Source organism: Herpailurus yagouaroundi, unplaced genomic scaffold (assembly GCF_014898765.1).
Source record: "Herpailurus yagouaroundi ecotype Mexico unplaced genomic scaffold, PumYag 428, whole genome shotgun sequence".
In the NCBI taxonomy this organism is placed as follows: Eukaryota; Metazoa; Chordata; class Mammalia; order Carnivora; family Felidae; genus Herpailurus; species Herpailurus yagouaroundi.
This window is the reverse complement of record NW_024412645.1, coordinates 634,294-659,243: the sequence shown is the minus strand read 5'-3', so window position 1 is coordinate 659,243 and position 24,950 is coordinate 634,294. Positions and strand designations below refer to the sequence as shown.

Below are 24,950 nucleotides of genomic sequence, written 5' to 3'. Positions count from 1 at the left end.
TTAATTTGTGTTTCACTGATTCCTGGTGAGGCCCAGCATCTTTTCAGATGCTTGTTTGCATTTGGGTTTCTGCTTTTGAGCTTGTTTACATTCCTCACTCTTTATTATGTTGGGTTATTTGACCTTTTTTTTTTTTAAATTTTTTAATGTTTATTTTTAAGAGAGAGAGGAGATAGATAAAGCATGAGCAGAGGAGGGACAGAGAGAGAGGGAGACACAGAATCCTAAGCAGGCTCCAGGCTGCTCAACACGGGGCTCAAACTCATGAGCTGTGAGATCATGACCTAAGCCGAAGTCTGATGCTTAACTAAGCCACCCAGGCACCACCCCCCTTTTTTTTAAATACTGATTTGTGGACATTGTTTTAGATTCTGCTTACTAATCTTTTGATGTTAGGGGTGCCTGGGTGGCTCAGTTGGTTAAATGTCTGACTCTTGATTTCGGCTCAGGTCATGATCTCACGATTTGTGAGTTTGATCCCCGTGTCAGGCTCTGTGCTGAAAGTGTGGAGCCTGCTTGGGGTTCATTCATTCATATTCTCTCTCTCTCTCTCTCTCTCTCTCTCTCTCTCTCTCTGTCTCCCTCCTTCCCTCCCTCTCATCTTCTTTCTCCCTCCCCCCTCAAGAATAAATAAATAAATTTAAAACAATAAAAACCAAAAGCTAATCTTTTGAGTGTTATATACTTTACATGTACTTTTTTCCAGTCTATAGCTTTTTAAAAAAAATTTTTTGCTTTGCTTATGATGCCTTTTTTTCCATACAGATATTATTAATTTCACCGTAGCCTAATTTATTCTTGTATCTTATGGTTTGGTCTTTAATATATTTTGGGTTTAATTTTATAAATTGTGTGAAAAGGGTCTTAATTTGTCATTTTCCATATGGATAATTAATTGCTGCAGCACTATTTGCTGATTCATCCATCCTTTATCTTTTTTTTTTTTTTTTAAGTTTACTTATTTATTTTGAGGCGGGGAGGGGCAGAGAGAGAGGGAGAGAGAGAGACTCCCAAGCAGGCTCTGCATGGGGCTTGATCTCACAAATTGTGAGATCATGACCTGAACCAAAATCAAGAGTCAGATGCTTAACTGACTAAGCCACCTAGGTGCCCCTGTCCTTTATCTTTTTTATATGATTATTAATCTACTTTCACTATAGAGTAAAGTCCCAGTTATTCATGGGTCTGTTCTGGGCTCTTCATTCCATTGGTCTGTATTTCTCTCTCTCAGCCAATACCACACTATTAATTGTGATTGAATAAAGCAGGTAAAAAAGACTACCTAGGTTTCCACCTCAGTCACCTATTTGCTTTGTACCTTTTAATGAGTTACCTACCCTCCCTGTACCTTAGATTTTTTTTTATCTGTAAGTAGATAATAATAGTGCCTACCTCATAGGTTTGTTGAAGATTAAGTGTGATGATACATGTACTAGGCTTAGAGCAATACCTAGAATATGGAAAGCTCAGTAAGTGTTAGCTGTTTATTACTGTTTCTACTTTTACGAGCTATCTCTTGTCTTTATACATGAAAAAGGATGACCTGTTTTATTCTCGATCTTTGTAAAATCACCTTACCTATTCTTTTTACTCTTTCTTACTAATTTTAGGATTAACTGTCAAGTTCCACCTCTAAGCCTACTAGGATTTTTACTATAACGCACTGACTTTTTACATTAGATTGGGGAAAATTGTCATGTTTATGATACTGAGTCATCCCGTCCATGAACTTGATCCATCTTGTGATATGTTGATGAGCATGAGAGGGAGAGTAAGAAGGATTAGGTCATGAAGTACATAAGGAGGCAGAGACTGTAGGTAAGGTCTTGCAGGCTACACCCATGAAGGCTTTGGTTCTTATTCCAGTGGAGGTAAGAAGCTGCTATCTTTGAGCGAGGGTGATATTATAACACTTACTTCTTAATGGGATCCCTTTGGTTCATCATGTGCTGCCTTTTGGGAAGAAAGAGAGGTGTGTGTGTGTGTGTGTGTGTGTGTGTGTGTGTGTGTGTGTGTGTGTACACACACGTGTGTTTATATTTTTGAGAAGAACTAAGGGAAAAATAAGCCCAAAACTAACAAAAAGTGGTTTGTTAGTGGTAGGGGGTTGCAGGGAATAGTGTGGAAACAAAATATTTCTGTGATTTTACTTTCTTATACAATTTTAACTTTGAACCGTGTAGATATTTTATATAATTAAAAAAAAACACTCAAGAGAATCAAAAAGGAAAAAAAGCAATCCCTAGAATTTTGAGGCACACTAAAACAAACTTAAATTTGTAGCCATGACTATACAGAGAAAATAATTACTTCAAATAACTTTAAAATAGAATATTTTGACTGTTCATCCCTAGTGGGATGCATTCTAAGGACACAAAGAACTTCTAGGAAATCCAAAACCCGCATTCAGTAGTCTTATTGTTCATGGCAGGTTTAGAAACTATTACAGCTACATTGTGAAATAGAGCAAATGACTATGGCAGTGGCATTGGGAATCATGATTTTCAGTTTAAAAGAAAAGATTACAAATATAAAAGAAATTAAATAAAAAGCCCTGTCATCTGAGATTGGAAATGTAAATATCAATATGGACTTAAGATGTTTTTTAACTTAAAAAATGTATTTCTAGTTCTATTTACTGAAAAATTAGAAGCAACGAGTAGCGAGAATGTATGGCATTTAGCATTCCCAGTGCCCAAGTTATGGTCTCTGTTATGTCCTGGCTGAAAGGAACGGAGGCTTTTTGGAGAAATGGCTGATTCCAGGTCTAGAGCAGGATATGGACATCATAAGCCCAGGATATAGTCTGCTGGAAAGTGAGGAAATTAGCAAAGGCTAATGGAATTGTGTCAGAACTCAGCCAAAAGACTCATAGACTTACGATAGAACAATTGGGACCTCAGAAAGTAATGACTGCAGTGAATGAAAACACATCAAATATATAAAAATCCATGCATGTATAATGGGGGAGGAGGAACTCACTGGTCACATATTTGGGTTGTTAGAGCATTTACTCAATTAGAAAATTAATGAAAGCCTAGGTGGCTCAGTTGGTTAAGCATCCGAGTCTTGATTTCAACTCAGATCATGAGTGAGTCCCATGTTAGGCCGAGCACTGGGCATCTAGGCTGCTTGGGATATATTCATTCTCTCTTTCTCTCTCTCTCTCAAAAAAAAAATAAAATAAAATTAATGAAAGCAAAAAATCAAGCATTTTCCCTGCCTTTCCTGTATAAACTATATCTTTGCAAAACCAGAGGGTAGGCCTCTTTACAAAATTCCAGTTAGTAGATGCAGAAGGATTACTAGAATCAGAAAATCAGTTTTGCCACCCCTAATGAGAAAATGGATCTAAGCAGCAACCACTGACTGAGAAGACCATGAGGAAAAGTAATGGAGGGATCAGGCTAACTTCATCTGAAGCCACTGACAGTCTTGACATGGCTAAAACTGGGGCAGCCAGCCATGATGTACCTCATGATGCGAGGTAGTGGGAGGCCCCAGCACCACTTGAGAAATGTTCTTGCCTAAAAATTTGAACATGACTCCAACCAAGTCTAACATGAATCTAACTATCAGTTCCCAGGAAATATAGGGATCAAGGAGAAAAGTCAAAGACCCTTGCTGAGACAATCAGCCAAATCTAAAATGTGGGACATGTTTAGTGTCTCTGAAAAGTTGGTAGCATGAAAGAGGAAAAGAGGCAGGGAAGAAAACTGTCCCATAAAAAGGAGAGATTTAAGTGACATAACCAAAATAAACCAAAAAGGATCGCTCTGGCTATGTAACCAAACCACACAAGTGTTCATCCATCCAATGCACAGCAAGCCAATAAAAACTGATACCAAACTTTTGCTGTGAAGAAAGATAGGCTACTTATTAGCGTGGCACCACCCAGGAGAACGAGAAGGTAATGTTCAAAAGTCCCAAACTGTTTTGGGCACCTGAGTGGCTCAGTTGGTTAAGCATCCGACTTCAGCTCTCTGGGCTCTCTGCCGTCCGTGCAGAGCCCACTTTGGATCCTCTGTCCCGCCTCTCTCTGACCCTCCCCTGCCTGTGCTCACTTGCTCTCTCTCTCAGAAATAAACATTAAAAATAAATAAATGAAACAAAAGTCCCAAACTCTCTAATGGCTTTACAAGCAGGGGTTTTTAAAGGGTGAAAATTCAGGGTAAGGGTCTCAGGGTCTTGGATCACACTTGATTAGAGTTAGGTCAGCTATCACATTTCCTTCCTTGATCATCTTGTCCCTTTTGGCATCTCCCAGTCTGGTTTCAGTGTGATTGTAGTGAGATGGTCGTTCTGCTTCAGGGACCCGGTTGTTCTGCATTATGGGCCTGGAACTGCAAAACATTCTTAGGGATTGCATTAGCGATGTCATCTCTAGAGTACAAAGGCAAAAGTTCTACATCCTGTGACTATCACTAAGCTGCAAATTATTATTTTTTTTTCTGGCAAACACAGCACATTGTTTTTGTTATCTCAGGCAGAACAGCATCCCACAGAGTTGTTGAGAGGCAAGTTTATGTTACTCCCTGAGGCATCTTTACAGGTTTTTTTAAATAGTAAGTAGGGGCTACGTGACTCTGGTCAGAGGCAGCTAGAAGCCATATGTCTAAATTGTGGGTTCCAGGGAGGCTTGCATCCCTGGTTTCAGCTGTTGTGTTAAGAATAGACCATAAAAGATCAAGAATGAAAGCAGGGAGAGCAGTTAAGAAGCTATTACAAAATCCCAGGTGGGATTCTAGACAAGGATGATAGCAAGATGGTGTTGGATTCTGGGTATACCTTGAAGGTAATGCTGACAAGACTCGCTAATAGATGGTTAAGACGTAAAGCTTCAGAGAAAGAGTCCAAGGTGACTCCCAGGTTTCTGGCCTAAGTAACTGGAACAGTGGAGTTGCCATTTAGTAAAATGGGGAAGATGGAGGGGAGTTAGCTCCATTCTGAGCTTTGTGTCTTCAGCCTATATTATAGGCCTTTTGAACATCCTCAAGGAAATGTGAAGGAAGCAGTTGAATATATGTGGAGTATGGAGGACAGGTCCAGACCTGAGATGTAAATTTGGGAGTTCTTGGCATGCAGTTGGTATTTAGTCATGAAACTGCATCAAAGGACAAAGGGAGTGAGTATAGCTTGGGGGGTCGTGGGGGGAGGGCGATTAGTCCCAGGACTGAGCCTGGGAGGAATAAAGGCGAAGGTAGCCTGGAGAATCTGCAGGCCTGATTGGCCATGTCAGATGCTTCTGGCAGGTCAGGGAAGGTGAGGAGTGGAATTTGACCTTTGGATTGAGCAACGCGGAGATCACTGATGCTCTTGGTAAGAGCAGTTTCAGTGAGCCTGATGGGGAGAGGATTCATGAAGGCCTTCCTGGGAAAAGAGAAATTAGAAAATAGACCCTTCTTTTGAGGAGTTTGGAAAGAAAAGAACTCCAGTGTTAGCTGGATGGCAAAGCGGTGGTTTGCTTAGGAATCTGATTTGTTCCTTTCGGGTAGTGTTTTTTGTGACAGTAATCTTTTCCCCACAGCTTTTTATTTTTGACAAACACCAAATGACAGATACTGTATTCTCTTCACTGGTTTATCCTATTGCTAACATCTTCCTACATTTGCTTTCTCTAAGTATATCAATATATTTCTTTATATTTTCTGAGTCGCTTAAAGTTGCAGACATAAAAGTTTACCCTAAATACTTCAGCTTCTATCTCCTAAAAATAAGGATGTTCTTCTATATAATCACAATATCATTATCATATCTAAGACATTCAATATTAATATGGTAATATCTACAATACAATTCATATTTAAACCGTAGATTATTGCTATTTTAGTGTCAGGTCCAGGGTCCAATCAGAGGTCATCTGTTGTTTTCGATTGTCATATCCCTGAAAGGATTTGCGTTTTAGGATTGGAGAAATAATAGCACATTCATACGCTGATTTTAAAAACCTAGTAGAGGGTGAAAACCAATGATGCAGAAGGAGGGGAAATTGCTAGTGATGAACCTGAGAAGGTGAGAGACATGGGATGTATCCATAGTGGGGGGTGAACTTCTGATGGAAGGGAGGATGGATACTTTATTCAGAGTAGCCAGAGAGAAGGCAGAGCCTGTGGGTAGGTGGGTAGGTAGATGTGAGAGAAGCTTGAGAAAATTCTCTTTTGATAGCTTTTATTTTCTTGGTGAAATAGGAAGAATGGTATTCAGCTGAGAGGAAGGAAAGGAGAATAGATGTTACAGGTTTAAGAAAAGAAGGTATGAAGTTGTCATCTGAGACTGTCATCTTCAAACTAGGGCATGCATATAGCTAGGCACACATGAAGACTTTGCTAAGGGTGCACAGTTATGGATAGTCTTGAGGGAATCCTTTTGTAGACCCTCAACTTCTGCAGGTCACACTTCCCAGAAGCTAATGTGCCTGAGACGATAGGCTTCCTCCTACTTGGGAGAGAAAGGCAGACCCTCGCCTATCCCAAATCTGAATTAAATATATCACCCCTTGGATTGTCACAGCTTCTTGTCTGTTCGTTGATTTTATTATTCCTCTTTTTCCTTGTTGTTCTTTAAAAAAAATTTTTTTTAATGTTTATTTTTGAGAGAGAGAGAGAGACAGAGCATGAGTGGGGGAGGGGCAGAGAGAGAGGGAGACACAGAATCTGAACCAGGCTTCAGGTTCTGATTCTGAGCTGTCAGCACAGAGACTGACATGGGGCTCAAACCCACAACTGTGAGATCATGACCTGAGCCATAGTCGGACCCTTAACCCACTGAGCCACCCAGGCACCCCTCCTTGTTCTTGATCCAGAAAATAAATTACTTTCTGGAAGTAGAATGTCCTTCTTAAAGAGCCTTTCACTGCAAATTTCTATAGCTCATGATCCTGCTTGGGAGTTGTTACTTCCTTGTTTCTAGTTTTAGCTTTGTATCTCAGTTTCTCTTTTCCCTCACCAGTACTTCACCTCTGTTTTCCTGCCTCTCCTTTGATTGTTGCCTTTTCTCTGGTTTTCAGGCTTGGTCACAGTGGCGGGAACAGCTCCTGTATGTCCAGAAGGAGAGACAGAAGATGGTCTCCGCAGTGAAACACCATCAGCACTGGCAAAAGTGGAAATCCCTGAAGGCCTGGCTTGGATACCTGCAGGTCCGCAGAGTGAAGAGACAGCAGAAGGGTGAGCAGGAAGTCCCAGGCTCCAGAGACAGAGGATCATGTCACAATTTACAGTCTTCTGCCAGTGGTGCTGCTCTTTATTAGGAGAGATATAACCAAAGGAAAAAAAAAAATAGAGATAACCACATTATGCCACAAATTTTGGAAAAAAGAGATTTAGGAGGAACATACATCATCTTCAATTCACATTTAAGTTATTTCCTTCTGGCCTTTTCCACTAAATATTTTTTTTTCAACAGGGTTTAATTATTACATAAATACTGTGATTATTTATGATTAATAGGATACATACAACTTTGTATCTTTTTCTACACAACTAAACATTTTCCTATGTCTTTCAGTATTCTTCATAAATGTTATTTTTTTAATGATTGTCTGCATTTTGTAGGATGGTTTACCTTAATCTATTTAGCCACTCTTGTATCTATAGATATTTGGATTGTTTCTACTTCTCCCCAATTATGCAACCCATGTGATACAGGATATTGAGGGTTTTTTTAACCACTATTCTCATGGTTTAGTTTCCCAATTAGAGTTCAGAAGTAATAACACACTGATCATGATCGTTGGTACTTTCTGTACTTTGGTTTCTGGAGCCCGCACAGAAGTGAGTCAAGCAGCGTGCTAGACGTGGCTGGCTTTCACCCAGGCCTCCCTCCTGGGCTGCCAGGCCAGCACTGCCTTTTGGGAGAGTTTGAATGTGTCTGTCTGAGGATAATGAAGGAGACCCACTGTCTGGTTGCCCAAGCCTGGAAGGTGAAGGCATGAAGCTATTTAGCATGATAAGCTGTTATTTAGGCACTGACTAATGTGCCCCTCTTTACAGCATTTGAATTCCAGGACCAATTCCCTTCCACTTCCTGGACTTTAGTTCATCAGGCCATTAGCTAATTAGTATTAAAAGCAGGTGACTGGCAGCCAGGATCAGTCTGGCTAAAAGCTCGAAAAACACCTTTGCCAGCATGGTGACCAAGTTGTGTCATTGAGTCAATCCCTGAAGTCCCACCCAGGAGACATCAGTAAAGAGGCAAATGTGAAAGAGTCTTCTTTGAAAGCAGCCGCCACCATTCCTGGTCATCAGTAGTTAAGTGGAAGCCTCAACTCTTTAATAGAACTGATTTTGTAACATCCTCCTCCCTAAAATTACAGACCTTTTCTCTTTCCTTGGAGAAAAGAAGTGTAGCTAAGGGCTTCCAAATCACCCTCCCCTGCCTAAAAAAACTTTTATTTTAGAATTCTTTGTAAGAACATCCTCGAATCCCTGCTGTCTGCCAGTAGTAGGGTGCAGCTTATCTTAAAGATGCTTCCAGCTCATCTCTCAACCTTGCAGGGGGCAGCAGGTAGTTACTTTCTTTGTTGCAGACATGGCTGAGCGATTCCACAGGGTCACTGTGCTCCAGACACACTTCTGTGATTGGCAGTGGGCCTGGGAGTGGAAGGAGAGTTTGTATGCCGTGCACGCACGCGTGGAAGGGCTGGCCAGGAAGATGGCAATGCGGCGGGCCTTTACTCATTGGAAACACTGTATCCTTTTCAGTCACCCAGCCCTATCCATCACCACAGCCAGGGCATCATGAGCTCAGCAGCCTTTGAGACAAAGGGCAGGAGATATTTGGAAAACAATTACAATATAAGGTGGTCCTGATCTCTGTTTTCTTTTTAAAAAATTTTTCACTGGACATGTGCTTACAAAAGAGTATGTGTAGTACACATTAACAGTTTAATGAATGGTATTAAAATACCTATGTACCCACTACCCAACTTAAAAATTAGAACCTTGCTGGGGCACCTGGGTGGCTCGGTCAGTTAATTGTCCGACTTCGGCTCAGGTCATGATCTCACGGTTTGTGAGTTTGAGCCCCGCATCAGACTCTCTGCTGACAGCCTGGAGCCTGCTTTGGATTCTGTGTCTGCGTCTCTCTCTGACCTTTCCCCACTCGTGGTCTGTTTCTCTCTCTTTCTCTCTCTCTCAAAAATAAATAATAAAAAAACATGAAAAAAAGAAATTAGAACCCTGCCAATTTGCTAACACTGTTCATCCTTGATTGCATTCCCTTTCCTCCCCCTCAGTGGTAATCCCACTATCCTGAATTTTATGTTGCCATTTCATTGCTTTTCTTTACCCACTAGGTGGTGGAAATAGCCATGGCTGTGTGTTTCTTGGCAGCCCTAACATTATGATCATAGTTTCCATTTATTGGGCTTTACCATGTACAGACTATGCATTATCTGTTTAACCCTCATAGCAACCCTGTGGAGTAGATGTCAGTATTTCCATTTTATAGATGAGGAAACCGAGATTCAAGGGGGCTCAATTATTGTCAAAGTCACAGCATATCATTGGGCAGAGCCAGGAGCTTTTAACCCAGGCCTTTGACTCCGGTGCTTTGACTCCTGTGCACATGTCCGTAATCACTGCCCTCATTACAGTATGTGCCCAGATGTGCAGATTCAGTCAAGGAGGTGGGGCTTGAGCTGACTTTGTCCTTAAAGGATCACAAGGTCACCTAGCAAAGTCGGGAAGAGTGTTTCAGGTGGAAGGAATGGCGTTTACACATAGATGAAGAAAAGATCCAAGGGCAGTGACAGGGATCTGTTACAGAGCTGTGGGGGTATGGATGGCAGTAGGGCAGTGCAGGTAGATGCAGGCTAGGGAACAGCTTGTAGAGCCCTGGATGCAGCGGTCAGGAATTTGGGCTTTCTCCTGATGGCACTGGGGATCCTCTGGAGGTGTTTAAGAAGAGAAGTGATGGAGCAGGTTTGTACTTGAGAGGTCTGGATTACAGGGCAAAGCTGGCACGAGGAGAGCAGTTACATGAGACTCTCGCCAGTCTGTGTGAGGAGCAAGTCAGATGCACTGCAGGGCATCAGGGGTGGGAACAGAAAAGCAGGAGAGATTTCAGAGGAGACCAGATGGACTTGGCAGCCCAGTAGATGGAGAGAGTGGGAGGAGAAGGTTTGAAAATAACTCCAAGGTTTTTAGCTGAAACATCTGACTGGGGTTTTGGTGCCAAAACAAAGGATGCAGGAAGACAGGAGAGCTTTAGATAAGGTTACTTGCAAATGTTTACTGTAATTCGTGGCAATTTATCTCAACTGTTCTTGCCTGTCATCAAATGGGCATCAGAAGGGAGAAAGGCAAGGCCAACTGTTTGATAAGCAACTCACACAGTTTCCCTTTGCCTCCTCCTCTTCCTGGGATCATCAGGAGGAGGCAGAGGTGGACGTAGGCCACCTGGCATGCCTGTTTTCCCTCAAGCCAGGACCCTCCCGATGGGTCACTGGGTTGCAGTGTGCTGGGGTGGGAACACTTTTGAGATGAAAGGCCTTAACTCCCTGGCGGATGTGCTGCTGTGCACTGAAGAAGCAGCCCAGTGGAAGGCGGCAGAAGATCACAGCAGACACAGCTTGCTGGTGAGAACACGGAAGGCTCTCAAGGCCTTTTTTTTTTTTTTTTCTTCTTCAGGAACTGCCAAAGTTTTAGTGTTTAATATTTAACAGCACAACTGACCAAGGTCCAAGATGTGACATTACCATGTTTAAAAAACTCTATAAACTAATTATAAAAACTATAAACTAATTATATAGTATGTGATAAGAAGAAAGCACACTTTATAATAGAAAGCCTATCTACACATAGGAGTTGCTTCAAAACCATAGTTACCAACCCTGCTTAACCATCCACTTTTGGGGAACCCAGGCCCACATAATGCTCTTCAAGTATATCTGGTTGTGGGATTAGCTTCACTCAAGAAGCTCTGTTCCATTGTACGTGTCCCTGTTTCCATTTTGGATAAGAAATGGTAATGGTGTGGGGTCAGAGGGTCTGGAGCTGTAAGGGAAACTTGGAGGTGATCTAGTACTGCACTTTTTTACATGGTGGGCCCTCTTTTTCTTCTTTTGTTTTTAAGTACTCTCTACTACACCCAATATGTGAGTTGAACTCACAACCCCAAGGGCAGGCCCTCTTTTTAATTGTGGGAACCTAGTCTGTGAAATCAATCAACGCAGAAATTCTGCGGATGAAGCAGGGTCTGGGGAGTAGTCCCTCTTCTGCTGCTCTCCCCAACCCTCACCACATAAGGAGATCTTCAGACACTTTCAGGAGCCTCTGGGGTTCCACAGACCACAATATGAAAACCCCTAAACGCTTCACTTCTGTCTCAGAAAACTGGAGCCCAGGGCATTGGAGAATAGGCTTTGCTTAGGTGACATGTGAGGCAGTATTGCTGGAGCTGGAGCCAGTCTCGCGTCTTGCCCCTACCCCAGCCCCCCTACTCACGAAGGCTTCCCTCTCCTCCTTTGATTCTATTCTACAAAACTACTTTCTAATTGTATAAGTGTGCATGTTGACACCCCCTCCACACACACATGGCTTGAAAAAAACACACCATAAGCTAAAAGTCTGTCTCTTTTTCTGAGAGGCAAAGTTGATGTTTTTAACCTTTGTCTGTAGTGTTCCCTCTGGGCCATGGTATCTCTCCTGGTCAGAGGTGAGGGTGTGTTTGTTCTTGTGCAGTAACAGTGGACAGCGGAGGATCAGTTAGACAGCTATTTATTAAGTGCCTACTGTGTGGGCTGGCTTGTATCAGACTCCCAACTGAATCTCAAAGCAGAAAGGATCCCAGGGACATGGGAGCAGCTGTGAATATCCATGACTGAGCCTCTGGCTTAGCTGCTCTTACTTTTACAGATGCTGCTGATTTGTAACTAATTGTGTCCTTCCTTCTATTCACAGCACTTCTGTTTTCGAGCCCTAAAAGACAATGTGACCCACGCCCGTCTCCAGCAAATAAAAAGGAACCTCGCTCACCAGCAGCATGACATAATGGTGAGGGTCATCTGTATGAAGGGACCTCTGATGGCCATTGTAGAGTTTTGTCCAGACTTTTTAGACTCCAAAACCTTAGTGTCCATTTTCTCTAGTTAGCCATACTGGCTAACTCTTGGTTTTCCCTAATCTCATTTTTTATCTGTTTGCTCAGAAACTTGATAGCAGACTCAGAGGTCAGGCTCCTGATCTAGGGAATACACTTTGAGTCTTGCATTCCAGGTGGTGTTTGCACTGGGAATCTGTTGTCTTCAGTGGTTGGTTTACCTGAGGGCAACAAACATCCTATCTCTACTTATAGATCGTGTTTCTGGGTTTAGGAGGATGGGGTTTTTTGGTTTTGTTTTTCATTATGAAAATGTTCAAACATACAGAAAAATATAAAGAACAGTATAATGAACATTTATATACTTACAATCTAAATTCAAATATTAGCTGATTATTAATATTTACATTTTTTTTGCTGAATCATTTTAAAGTAAATTACAGACAACATGAAACATTACGCCTAAACTTTTCAGCATGCATTGCCCAAAAATAACATTTTCCTTCATAACCACAATATCATTGTCATCCTTAATAAAATGAGCAGTAATTCCCTAATTTGATCCAATGCCCAGCCCATATTCAGATCTTCACAGTTGCCCTCAAAATGTCTTTATAGGTGTTTTTTTCAAACCAGGATCCAATAAAGGGTTGGTGACTCACTACATTTGGTTATATCTTTAAGCCTCTTAATAACAGCCCTCCTCCTTCTACTTCTTTTGTTTAACATGTTTATCTTGTAATTGTAGTTAAAAAAAAATAACAAAATTTATCATCTTAACCACTGTCAAGAGTACGATTCAGTGACATTGAGCACATTCCCATTATTGTGCAACCATCACTGCCATCCATCTCCAGAACTTTTTTCATCTTGAAAAACTAAAATTCTTTGGGGCACCTGGGTGGCGCAGTCGGTTAAGCGTCCGACTTCAGCCAGGTCACGATCTCGCGGTCCGGGAGTTCGAGCCCTGCGTCAGGCTCTGGGCTGATGGCTCGGAGCCTGGAGCCTGTTTCCGATTCTGTGTCTCCCTCTCTCTCTGCCCCTCCCCTGTTCATGCTTTGCCTCTCTCTGTCCCAAAAATAAATAAAAAACGTTGAAAAAAAAATTAAAAAAAAAAAGAAAAACTAAAATTCTGTCTCCATCAAACACTAACTTCCCATTCTCCTCCCCCCTCCACCCCCAGCACCTGACAACCACCTTTCTCCTTTCTGTCTCTATGAATTTGACTACTGTAGGAACCTCATATTTACAGTACATGCCCTTTGTTTGTTTTAGCGTTTATTTTTGAGAATCGGAGACTGAGCATGAGCAGGGGAGGGGCAGAGAGAGAGGGAGACACAGAATCTGAAGCAGGCTCCAGGCTCTGAGCGGTCAGCACAGCTGAGATTATGACATGAGCCAAAGTCAGATGCTTAGCTGAGCCACTCAGGTGCCCCCAGTACATACCCTTTTGTGACTGACTTAGTTCACTTAGCATAAGGTGTACTTTTTTTTTCAATCACACTGATTTTTGGAAAAGAAGGGCCAACTATTTTGTACGATATTCCATACTCTCGATTTATCGGTTTCCTTTTGATGCCATTTCATCTTTCTTTTTTTAAAATATTGTTCGTGTAAACTAACAGTTAGATTTAAGGGCTTGATTAGATTGAAGTTAAACTTTTTTTCTTTTTTTTTTTGGCAAGACTATTTCATAGGCAGTAATATCTGATAAGATCAGTTTTAACTTTTAAAATGGCATTGTTGGGGCACCTGGGTGGCTCAGTTAAGCATCTGACTTCAGCTCAGGTCATGATCCCATGGTTCATGAGTTTGAGCCCCGCATCAGGCTCTGTGCTGACAGCTTAGAGCCTGGAGCCTGCTTCGGATTCTGTGTCTCCCTCTCCCTATCTCTCTCTCTGCCTGTGTGCCCCTCTTCTCTCTCTCTCTGAAAAATAAAACAAACAAAAAAAGATAAAATGCCATTGTCTTCTGTGAGGCCCAGATGAGGAATAGCTTCAGCTTCTTCATTCTGATTTCCATAAACTGGAAAATCCATCTTTTTGCCTTTTATGTTGGCCCACAATAGCTCTGTATAGCTTAGCTGTAAATATTTTGTAAACTTGTTATATGTTGGGTACTCCCGGCTAAGGTAATTCCTGCTTTGGGGGAACTTGTAGTCTTTTGGGGTAAGGATTTGCTAATAGATTAAGAGAGATCATTTTACCTTTTGGCTTAATAAACCTCTGTTTCCTTCCTGTTTTACTTCAGCTGCTGCACAGGTTCTGGAACCTCTGGCAGTCTCGAATTGAGCAGAGGGAAGAGAGGGAGCAGCTCCCCTCACTGCGTGCTGCCTGGGACCACTGCAGGTAGGAACTCTGGCCTTCTCCTGGGGCTCTCTGGGGACTGAGTCGCTGCACTCCAGAAGTGAGCACTTACTGTCCCTGCATGACTAGGCAGATTCAGAAAGGCCCTGCTATAAACCAGCAGTTCCTGAGCTTGCATTTTCCTTTTAGCTCATCAGATGAGAGGTGGAGTGAAGATGTTTGTGTTGGTTCTTGGTCACCATAGTTTAAAGTATGTACCTGCTGGTTCTCTGCCTCAATCCTTCAGGCTGCAGTGACGTTCACATCTTAGAATTCATGCATTGATAGTGTTAAAGAGAAGGCTTAGGCGAGTGAGTATTTGTGGCTTGGTCTTGAAGAATGCAGAGAATGTCTTGAGTTTTTTGGAGTTAATTATTCAATTAAAATAAATAAGCACTACATGTCAGTGAGGAAGGCAGGTATAAAGTGAAAACTGAGAGCTCTCTGAATCCCTCCAATTCCTAAGTCCGATTCATTAGGTTCTTCAGAGGGAACCACTGTTCACTTTCTTGCTGCCAGAAATGTTCAACGTGCCCTCCTCCCCAGTAGTATAATCAACTTGGTTCGCATAGTTGTAGGTCCCATTTTGGAGCATTTTTTTAATGGGTTGTTGAGAATCTCATTATTTAACTAAACTTGGAGTTATCAGGGTCTGTCATTGCTCTAAATCCTGGTTTACAGAACTGAATGTGGTTCTCACTCTTAGTATCACTTTTGTGAAAGGAGCTTGTCACAGACCCAGGTGGTCCTACAAGCCCCAGACTAGTCATAAAACCAGAAAGTTCAGGATAGTTAGGGGATTTCATATGTATTACTCAAGTTCCAGAGACACTGTGCTTGGTGATCTACTTAGGTTTGTAAGAAAGTTGTCAAAATTTGGGGACAAGCCACAGCCCAAAATCGGGTTGACAGATTTCATGTTGAATAATAGGTTCTTATTTCTCTCTCTCCCAGAGTGAAACCCATGGGGTGCCTTTAATGCTAAGATGTAACCACACCCAGATTTTCCAGTCTTAAAAAAACAAGCAACATTTTTATTTTTATTTTATTTTATTTTATTTTATTTTATTTTAAATGTTTCTTAATGTTTCATTCCCTTTCCTCCCCTCCCCTCCCCTCCCCTCTCCTCTCCTCTCCTCTCCTTTCCTTTCCTTTCCTTTCCTTATGAGAGTGAGTGTGCATGGGAGCAGGGGCAGAGCAGAGGGAGAAAAAGATTCTTAAGCAGGCTCCATGCTCAGCACGGAGCCCGATGCAGGACTTGATCTCACAATTGTGAGATCGTGATCTGAGCTGATATCAAGAGTCAGACGCTTAACCAACTGAGCCACTCAGGTGCCCCCAAACAGCATTTTTAAGACCCAAAGCCTGAAAGTGCAATAGGCAATACCTTGGTGTTATGTGTTTTATTTCAGAATAACGTTGCTATGCAAGTGTATCAAATTGTGGTTACGGTATACTCAGAAGAGACGATACAAGCAGGTATGGATTACTTCATAGTAGATAATTCCACTGGGTTACATTCTTGGATCCATTTGCTTTGGAAAGATTCTTGGAAAAGACCTATACTAAGGGGTCTTAGTGTTCTGATTTGGAAGAGGGGTTGCTGTAAAAAGCTCAAAGGTATTTCCCCCAGATCCCTCTAGTGACATTGGAAAGTTTGCTTAAGCCCCATTCCTTCATCTGCTGGGAAAACGCACATGCTGAGAGTGATGAGCTCTTAACCAGCCATTCCATTCACATCATTACTCACTTATTATATTAGGTGGCCAACCTTCAGGAAGTACTGGAAAAGGTACAGAACGTAAGTGCTGTGTCTGAGCACTAAACAGTGTGAGACCAGTACCCACAGCAGGTGGGAGGATGTGAGGGTCAGGCTGGCAAATTAGTAAAGGTAGATTGAGAAAGGATTCAGTTCCATTTTTTTAAAGTTTTATTTAAGTAATCTCTACACCTGACGTGGGGCTCAAACTCACAACCCCGAGATGAAGAGTTGCATGCTCTTCTAACTGAGCCAGCCAGGCACCCTCTAATCAGTTCCATTGAAGAAAGACTCATTTAGCATCTGCTGTACCTCAGACACTGCTAAGCACTGAGAATACAATTGTGATACAAACCAAGTAAAATTCCTGCTCCCGCAGGCCTTGTAATTTAGCACCAGGGTGGCAAATTAGCTGTAATGATGGGAGCAGCTGTTGAGAGTGCTGAACCAAGGATTTCAAGGCCACCTTTAGGCTTGGGGGAATTTGTTTTCAACTGATAATGTCTGCATGGGCATTGCAGTAGTAAGTGGTGCTGCCCATGGCTCTTTTTGGCCATCCATGGTGAAATGGAGGAAGACACAAACCAAACTCCTGCCAGTTGTTTTTCTGCTGCCTTCTCCACCCCCACCACCGTCTGCTTCTAAAGTCTAACACATGAATCTGAAGAATTTGGCTGTTTCCTCATAATGTTGAGATAGAATCTGAATTTTCTAACAAGGTGTACAAACTCCTTTGGGAGCTGGTCTCTGGCTGTTTCTCTGCCCTTTCCTATTACCACTCTGTTCCTTCATAACAGCTAAGCTGCAAGTCCTTCCCTGAATGTGCTTCTCACTGTACCTGCACTTTTTTTCTTAAGTTTACTTATTTATTTTGAGAGAGAGAGATGGCAGGGGAGTGGCAGAGACAGGGAGAGAGAATCACAAGCAGGCTCCGTGTTGTCAGCACAGAGCTCAGTGTGGGGCTTGATCTCACAAACCATGAGATCATGACCTGAGCCAAAATCAAGAGCTGGTCGCTTAACCAGCTGAGCCACCCAGGCATCTCTGTACCTGCACTTCCCTGTCCCTCCTACCTGTTCAGCTCAGGTGCTACCTCTTTCCCCAGTGCCACACCATGTGTGGTTTTACCAGCATATTCATCATATCATTATGTAGGTGTCTACATGCCTCTCTCCTGCCAGACTGTGAGCTACTTGAGGGTAGACCCTGTCTCTTTCTTCTCAGCTCGACAGTGTTGACAAAGGGAAGGTGCCAACTAATGTTTAGACAAATGAATGAACAAACAAGTGAACAGACAGACTGCCATTGGTTGCTTTGGAGTTTTTCCTAAAGATCATCCCAATTCTTGCTCTTTGGGTGGTACCAGCCTAGGGCATCGTTTGCCTTCCACACCTGGAAAATGCTTAGAGTTGCTGCATTATTTGACATTCCTTTGGATGATGTGGCTGTTTCTGAAAGGATGTTGCCACTTGGTCTCTTAAGCTCATTTAATGCAAGCTCACCAGAAGATAGAGACCTTTTAGAAAAAGAATCTGCTTGCTAGGGTTGAAAAGTGTTTATTTAAGGTGGAAAAGAAACAGAGTCTCCTATTTTCCTCCTGGAAAAAGAGAGCCCCTGGACACTGGGACCCAGCATTGGTGGAAAGGTCAAGGCAAGTGTCAGTGTTCTTATCTCTCACACTGCTCTTACATGGCCTGCATAATATAGAAGGTCTGAAAAATAGTAAGAGCCCTTTCTTAGTTGCTGTTGGATTTTTTTTTTTTTTTCAAATCTTTAGCTAACAATCTGAACGTCATCTAAGGAGATGACATCAGAGAACATCAAGTTCTTTAGGGAGAACATCAGTTCTTTCTATTTCAGGCAAAGATAAAAATATTATTCATTGTGGGTTTCTTTCTTTTTAAAAAGTAATACGTAAAGAATGGCAAAATGTTTGCTGATTGTTGGTGCTAGATGGTAAGTTCATGGGGATTCATTATAGTATTGCTTCTACTTCTGTTTACATTTGAAAATGTAAATGCCCTTAAGCAATATATAGACATTATAATTTGAGAAGTGTAGGAATACATAAAAGAAAAAAAATAATAAAACACCCATAGTCTTAAGATAACATTTGGTGAGTAAGTCTGGTATCTTTTTTCCTCTGTGTGTGTGGGAGTATGTATATCATATATTCACACACACACACATATGCTTACTGTTCAGTTATCTGTTGCTATGTGAAAAATCACCCCAAACCCAGTGGCTTAAAAAAACAACCATTTTGGGGCGCCTGGGTGGCTCAGTCGGTTAAGCGTCTGACTTCGACTCAGGCCACGATCTCGCGGTCCGTGAGTTTGAGCCCCGCGTCGGGCCCTGTGCTGACTGCTCAGAGCCTGGAGCCTGTTTCAGATTCTGTGTTTCCCTCTCTCTCTGACCCTCCCCCATTCATGCTCTGTCTCTCTCTGTCTCAAAAATAAATAAACATTAAAAAAAATTTAAAAAAAAAAACCCAACCATTTTATTATGCCTATGGATTCTGTGGGTCAAAAATTGAAAGAAGACATAACAAAGATGGTTGGTCTTTGCTCCATGATTACTGGGGCCTCAGCTGGGAAGTCTGATGGCAGGGCATTAGGATCATCTAGAAGTTTCTTCTCACATGGCTGGTTCCTGGACTGGAATAACTCGAAGACTGAGCTCATCTGGGATTGTTAACCAGAGCACCTACATCAGGCCTCTCTGAGAGGCTTGGATTGCCTCACGCATGATGATGGTGACCTCAGAGCGGTCAGACTTCCTGTGTCGCTGCTCACTCCAAAAGTGTCACAGTGAACCAGACACAAGCTGTGTGGCCTTTCATGACCTAGCCTCTGAAGTCACATGTTGATATTGTCACCATTCTCTGTTGATCAAAGCAGTCACTATCCTGCCCAGATTCAAGGGGATGGGACTTTTCAGTAAAGGAAGACCCAAGAATTTGAGGTCCTGTTTTAAAATCTACCACATGTTTTATCCCAAAGTTTTGGATCATGAAGGCATATGTATTTTTTTATGTTGGTTTTCTGTCTTCCTACTGATATTTAGTGATACAGTAGTAGCCTTTCATAATTACATAAAAATTTAAAGAATCTGTATTGCAAATAAACATCATAAAATCAAAAGATATATTACAGGGTGGGAACAGTGTTGTTTTTTTTTTTGTTTGTTTTTTTTTTAATTTTTTTTTTCAACGTTTATTTATTTTTGGGACAGAGAGAGACAGAGCATGAACGGGGGAGGGGCAGAGAGAGAGGGAGACACAGAATCGGAAACAGGCTCCAGGCTCTGAGCCATCAGCCCAGAGCCTGACGCAGGGCTCGAACTCACGGACCGCGAGATCGTGACCTGGCTGAAGTCGGACGCCTAACCGACTGTGCCACCCAGGCGCCCCGGGAACAGTGTTGTTAACACACATGACAAAGAACTGATAAATTTCGTAAGGTTCAAAAAGCCCATTTATATCACTGAGGTAAGCACTGGCAGATGTAAAACAGGCAATGGTATGAACACTTAGTACATAGGACAAAACATTTAGATATATGCATGTATATATGCACACACACACAAATGTGTGAAGAGATGCTCAACCTGTTTTTAAAGTAAAAATCTCTTCCTTCTCATATTCTTCACCTATTGTGTTGACAAAGATTAAAAATAATTATCTTAATCTTTTTCTCAATTTTGTGTAGAAAGCAACCGTCCCTCTAGAGTGTGACCCTGAAAGGTCATTTTTTTTAATAATATAAAATACAGGGGCGCCTGGGTGGCGCAGTCTGTTAAGCGTCTGACTTCAGCCAGGTCACGATCTCGCGGTCCGTGAGTTTGAGCCCTGCGTCGGGCTCTGGGCTGATGGCTCAGAGCCTGGAGCCTGTTTCCAATTCTGTGTCTCCCTCTCTCTCTGCCCCTCCCCCGTTCATGCTCTGTCTCTCTCTGTCCCAAAAATAAATAAACGTTGAAAAAAAAATTAAAAAAAAATAATATAAAATACAAATAAAGGCCATTCATTGTTTTACTGTAGCGGCTGCAGTCCAGAGCAGACAGTCACTTCCAGCAGAGAGCCCTGCCTGTGGCCTTTCACGCATGGAGAAAACTCTGGCGATGGCACCAGCAGGAAGGTGTCCTCAATGCAAGAGCAGCACTCTTTCACAGGTATGCTGTGCAGCTCCTGTCTGTGCAGGCTTCTCAGGTCTAATTCTGCTGCCCGCACTGCCATTTGTGTTGTTTTTCTGCTTCCTAGGCCCCTAGGCCCTGGTTCTTCCTGGTTTTTCAATTAGGTGGGCTCATTGATTTCATGGAGCAGGAAAAGACAGCCACTATTTCTCCTGGGAAAGCTTTTGCTCATCTTTATTCCAAATGCTTTCAAAACAGCCCGAGTTTTATGTCCCTTTCCTCATTGCAAGCCAGTGTGAGCTCCATTAGAGCTGCCCATTAGCTTTCTGGATCAGAGTGTGGTTGGACCTTGCTTTGCCTTGGCAGGCATTCTTGAGTGTGATTTCCCTGAAATGCTTGCTTCCTGTTCTGCTAGACCTGACTTTCTGAAGTTTGAAATATAGTCGTCAACAAAATTAGGATGGGCAAAGAGCAGAGAGCTATGTCTTTTTAGCTCCCACAGAGGTAAAATTTGCCCATAGCAGATCCTTGCTGCATTCTGGCAGAATATAACAAAGAACTTAATAATCACTGACTGTGTGTCTACCACTGTGGTGGGTGTGGTGTGATGGGAGAAAGGAAACAGATATATAAGCTCATTCACCTATGACATCACCAACTTCATTAATAATTTTCCTTCTCACAGCAGTCCTAAGAGAACAGGCTCAAAATGACAAATGACTCCCCCATGTAAAACAACCAGTAAGTGGCAGAGCCAGGTTTCAGTTCAGGTCTCCTTGACTCCAGGGACTTTGTGCTAGATCAAAAGGAAGATCTTTTTGATGGCTTTGTAGAAACTTTCAATCTTTGTGAGGAGGTAAGACTGATAGACAAGAAACAATTGAAGAACCATTGCAGAGAATAGATTCACGTGTCCTCAATTATGTCAGCCCCGAGTTCTTCTAGAGCTCAGAGCTGGTGCTGAGGGAAGTCCCTGGGGGAAGCATGCTATGAACTGAGGGGTGAGGATGGATGGCAGGAGTGGGCAAGATGAGGAGGACCAGACCCAGGGGATCACCCAGGCCCATAGAAAGATAACAGATGTTTAAGCAGGTGCATGTAACTAGTAAAGTGATACTATTAATTTTAGCTCACGCATGATGTCGTGGAGCTTTTGTGGAGATTGCCCTGAGAAAAGTGTATATCAATTTAGGACAGAGAGACCAAGAGGCAGGGATGTAGGAGAAGTTACAATGATTTTGACTTTGAAGGACTCTGAATGCTAGTCTGAGGGGATCAGCCAGAAATCTGAGTCCTTAGCACAAAGTTCAAGGAGAAGATTATTAGGGGGAAGCCCTGAGAAATTAGAGGCTGACAAGGGGACAGCACTTACCTTTTCCCCTTCTGCAGACCATGGCTTCACCTTTACCTAGTTCCTGTATTGATGTCTGATATAAGATTCCTTTGAAAAATGTCATTAATACTTAACACACACACACACACACACACACCCTTTGTTTCTTTTACAAAGTCATGATTTATTCTGTTGCTTTTTTGTATTTTGGCATGCTGCAGAGACTTTCACATTTTGAGAGTACTTTCAAAATAGCCAAGAGGAGGGGTACCTAGGTGGCTCAGTCAGTTAAGTGTCCAACTTCAGCTCATGTCATGATCTCACAGCTCATGAGTTCGAGCCCCGAATTGGGCTCTGTGCTGACAGTTCAGAGCCTGGAGCCTGCTTTGAATTCTGTGTCTCCCTCTCTCTCTCTGCCCCTCCCCCGCTCATACTCTGTCTCTCTCAAAAACAAATAAACATTAAACACACACACACACACACACACACACACACACACACACACAATAGCCAAGAGGAGTTTCTAAAAGAATTTTTGTTGAGGCACCTGGGTGGCTCACTCGGTTAAGCATCTGACTCTTGGTTTCAGCTCAGGTCCTGATCTCAGAGTTTCATGGGTTCGAGCCCCACATTGGGCTCCATGCTGACCATGTGGAACCTGCTTGGGATTCTCTGTCTTCCTCTCTCTCTCTCTCTTTGCCCCTTCCCCACTTGTACTGTCTCTGTCTCTCTCAAAATAAATAAACTTAAAAAAAAGTAGAAGTTTTAAAAAAATTTTTAATTAAAGGATTTTTGTTGGGGATCAGTCTTGGGTGATTTTACAGTTATCATTCTTGAGACAAAAAGGTGGAGGGTGAATTGGAGACCGGGAAGTAGCCAGAAGGCTTGGAAGATAACCAAGGCCTGATGTGGATTTAGCCTGATCTGGATTTTATCTTGTTTCAGTTTAGTTGGATCTTTTTAGAAAACTTAGTTTTTTAGGTTCCTGCCTTTCTGGTCATGAGGGAGCAAAGTGATGGAGAGCCTGGCTCGGAAGCTAGACAGGCCCGAGTTCAGACCCTATCTTATAGGGTTGTCATGAAAAGTAGTGAGATAATCCATGTGGAATACAAGCAGAATGTCAACACAAAATATCAACCTTCCTCCTAATCCCTAGAATTGATTTGTGATTCCTACAGCAAATGAATATTCGTAGGTTTCGTACGGAGTTTAGCAAACCAGAGTTCCCCCAAAATATGTATGTTCTATTTTTCCATAATTCTTAGGGTATTTTTTAAATATCTTAGGAATATGGACAGAATTTATAGTGGGAGCTCATGAATGGCAACTAAAAATTGTCGTTTCTTAACCTACCAGTGAAATACTATTCTGAGAAGGAGACAAGACTGGTTTGTCTTTTTTTTTTTTTTAATTGAGCTAAAATTAATAGTGAAAGGCACATATGTTAAGTAAATAGTTTGATGAGTTTTCACAAATTGTATACCTGGATAATCAACAACCCAGTCAAGATCCACAACATTTCCATCACCTCAGAAAGTTCCCTCATTTCCTTCCAGTTAATTCCTAACCCTCACATGTAACTATCATCCCAGGTTAATTTTGCATGTTTTTGAACTTTATATAATGGGATCATACAGTGTATGTTCTGTTGTTTCTGGATTTTATTATTTATCTTTTGAGAGAGAGAGAGAGAGAAGGGAAGGACAGAGGGAGAGAGAGAGAATCTTAAGCAGGCTCCATGCCCAGCACAGAGCTGACATGGGGCTTGATCTCACAACAGTGAGATCATCCCCTGAGCTGAAATCAAGAGTCAGATGCTTAATCCATTGGGCCACCCAGGCGCCCCAGTGTCTGACTTGTTTTAAAGTTCAATGTAGGGGCGCCTGGGTGGCGCAGTCGGTTAAGCGTCCGACTCCAGCCAGGTCACGATCTCGCGGTCTGTGACTTCGAGCCCCGCGTCAGGCTCTGGGCTGATGGCTCAGAGCCTGGAGCCTGTTTCCGATTCTGTGTCTCCCTCTCTCTCTGCCCCTCCCCCGTTCATGCTCTGTCTCTCTCTGTCCCAAAAATAAATAAATGTTAAAAAAAATAAATAAACCTTTAAAAAATAAATAAATAAATAAATAAATAAATAAATAAATAAATAAAATAAAGTTCAATGTAATGTTTTTGAGGTTGAGCCATGTTTCTTGTTTACTGAGTAGTATTGTATGAATATAAGACAATATTTTGATCCATTTAAACATATGAGTTGTTGCCAGTTTGAGGCCATTATGAATAAATCTGTTGTGAACCTTTAGGTGGATGGTGTTGTCATTTCTCTTGAGTAGATACTAGAAGCCGACTTCTGGATCACAGGGTAGAGATATGCTTAATCTTAATCCTACAGGGGGTCGTGTCATTATACACCCACCAGCCTGGTTGTTCCACATCCTCATCAACATTTGGTTTTGACAGTGTTTTTAATTGAGCCACTCTGGTTGATGTGGAGTGCTGTCTTATTTCCCTGTCGACTAATAATGCTGAGCATCTTTTTAAAGCCTCATCAGCCAGGATCAAAAGTCTGTAGTTTTATCAAGTCAGATTGATTGCCTTTGAAGGAGGGAATTCCAGAGGAAATCTGGAATGGTGCTGTTTCTGAGGGAAAGGAATTTGTAAGGTTTGTGTTCCCACTAAAGGATTCTGAAGAGGGAAAAGAGAAACAGGGGTTAGTTTTGGATTGTTTACTATTTCTTTCTTTCTTGGTTTTTTTTTTTTTTTATGTTTATTTTTGAAAGAGAGCAAGCAGGAGAGGGGCAGAGACAGAGGGAGACAGAGGATCCTAAGCAGGCTCTGTGCTAAGAGCGGACAGCTGATGTGGGTCCCGAGCTCACGAACTGTGAGATCATGACCTGAGCCGAAGTAGGACACTCAACTGAGCCACTCAGGTGCCCTGGATTGTTTGCTGTTTCTGAGGCAAAATTAGGAGGGATGAGCAGTGGGGTTCACTAGGGAGTACTGTTATGTGTGCCCTCAGGAATAAATGAAAACAGCAAAGCTTGTCTGGAGCATCATTGGTAAGGAAGAAATCACCACTCAGAGTAAAGAAGCCCTTGTGGCATTTTACAACTAACTGCTGCATACCTTGGGAGAAACCATTTCCTTGCAGCTGGCTTTATGAATTAACAGTATTTTTTTGATGAGCAAGCCTGTTTAATTTTGTTACAGTCCAGTTCATCAAATTTTTTCTTTTATAATTACTGATTTTTGGGTTTTCTCTAAAAAAATATTTACCTATACCCAAGATCTTAAAAGATATTTTCCTACATTTCCCCTGGAAGGTTTATAGTTTTAGCATTTCATGTAG

The 24,950-nt window shown here is 42.1% G+C and overlaps 1 protein-coding gene across 13 annotated transcripts in view; it reads left to right on the top strand.

Annotated features, from left to right (window-relative positions):
- Positions 1 to 24,950, top strand: part of SFI1 (SFI1 centrin binding protein) — a 104,657-nt gene that overhangs the window by 57,030 nt on the left and 22,677 nt on the right. For all 13 annotated transcript variants that reach the window (XM_040464017.1, XM_040464014.1, XM_040464013.1 and 10 more), the window contains 7 exons: positions 7,007 to 7,163; positions 8,525 to 8,686; positions 10,506 to 10,576; positions 11,901 to 11,993; positions 14,290 to 14,387; positions 15,797 to 15,863; positions 20,183 to 20,313. In XM_040464017.1, the coding sequence (XP_040319951.1) occupies positions 7,007 to 7,163; positions 8,525 to 8,686; positions 10,506 to 10,576; positions 11,901 to 11,993; positions 14,290 to 14,387; positions 15,797 to 15,863; positions 20,183 to 20,313 (779 nt within the window). The remainder of the gene's footprint in view (positions 1 to 7,006; positions 7,164 to 8,524; positions 8,687 to 10,505; positions 10,577 to 11,900; positions 11,994 to 14,289; positions 14,388 to 15,796; positions 15,864 to 20,182; positions 20,314 to 24,950) is intronic.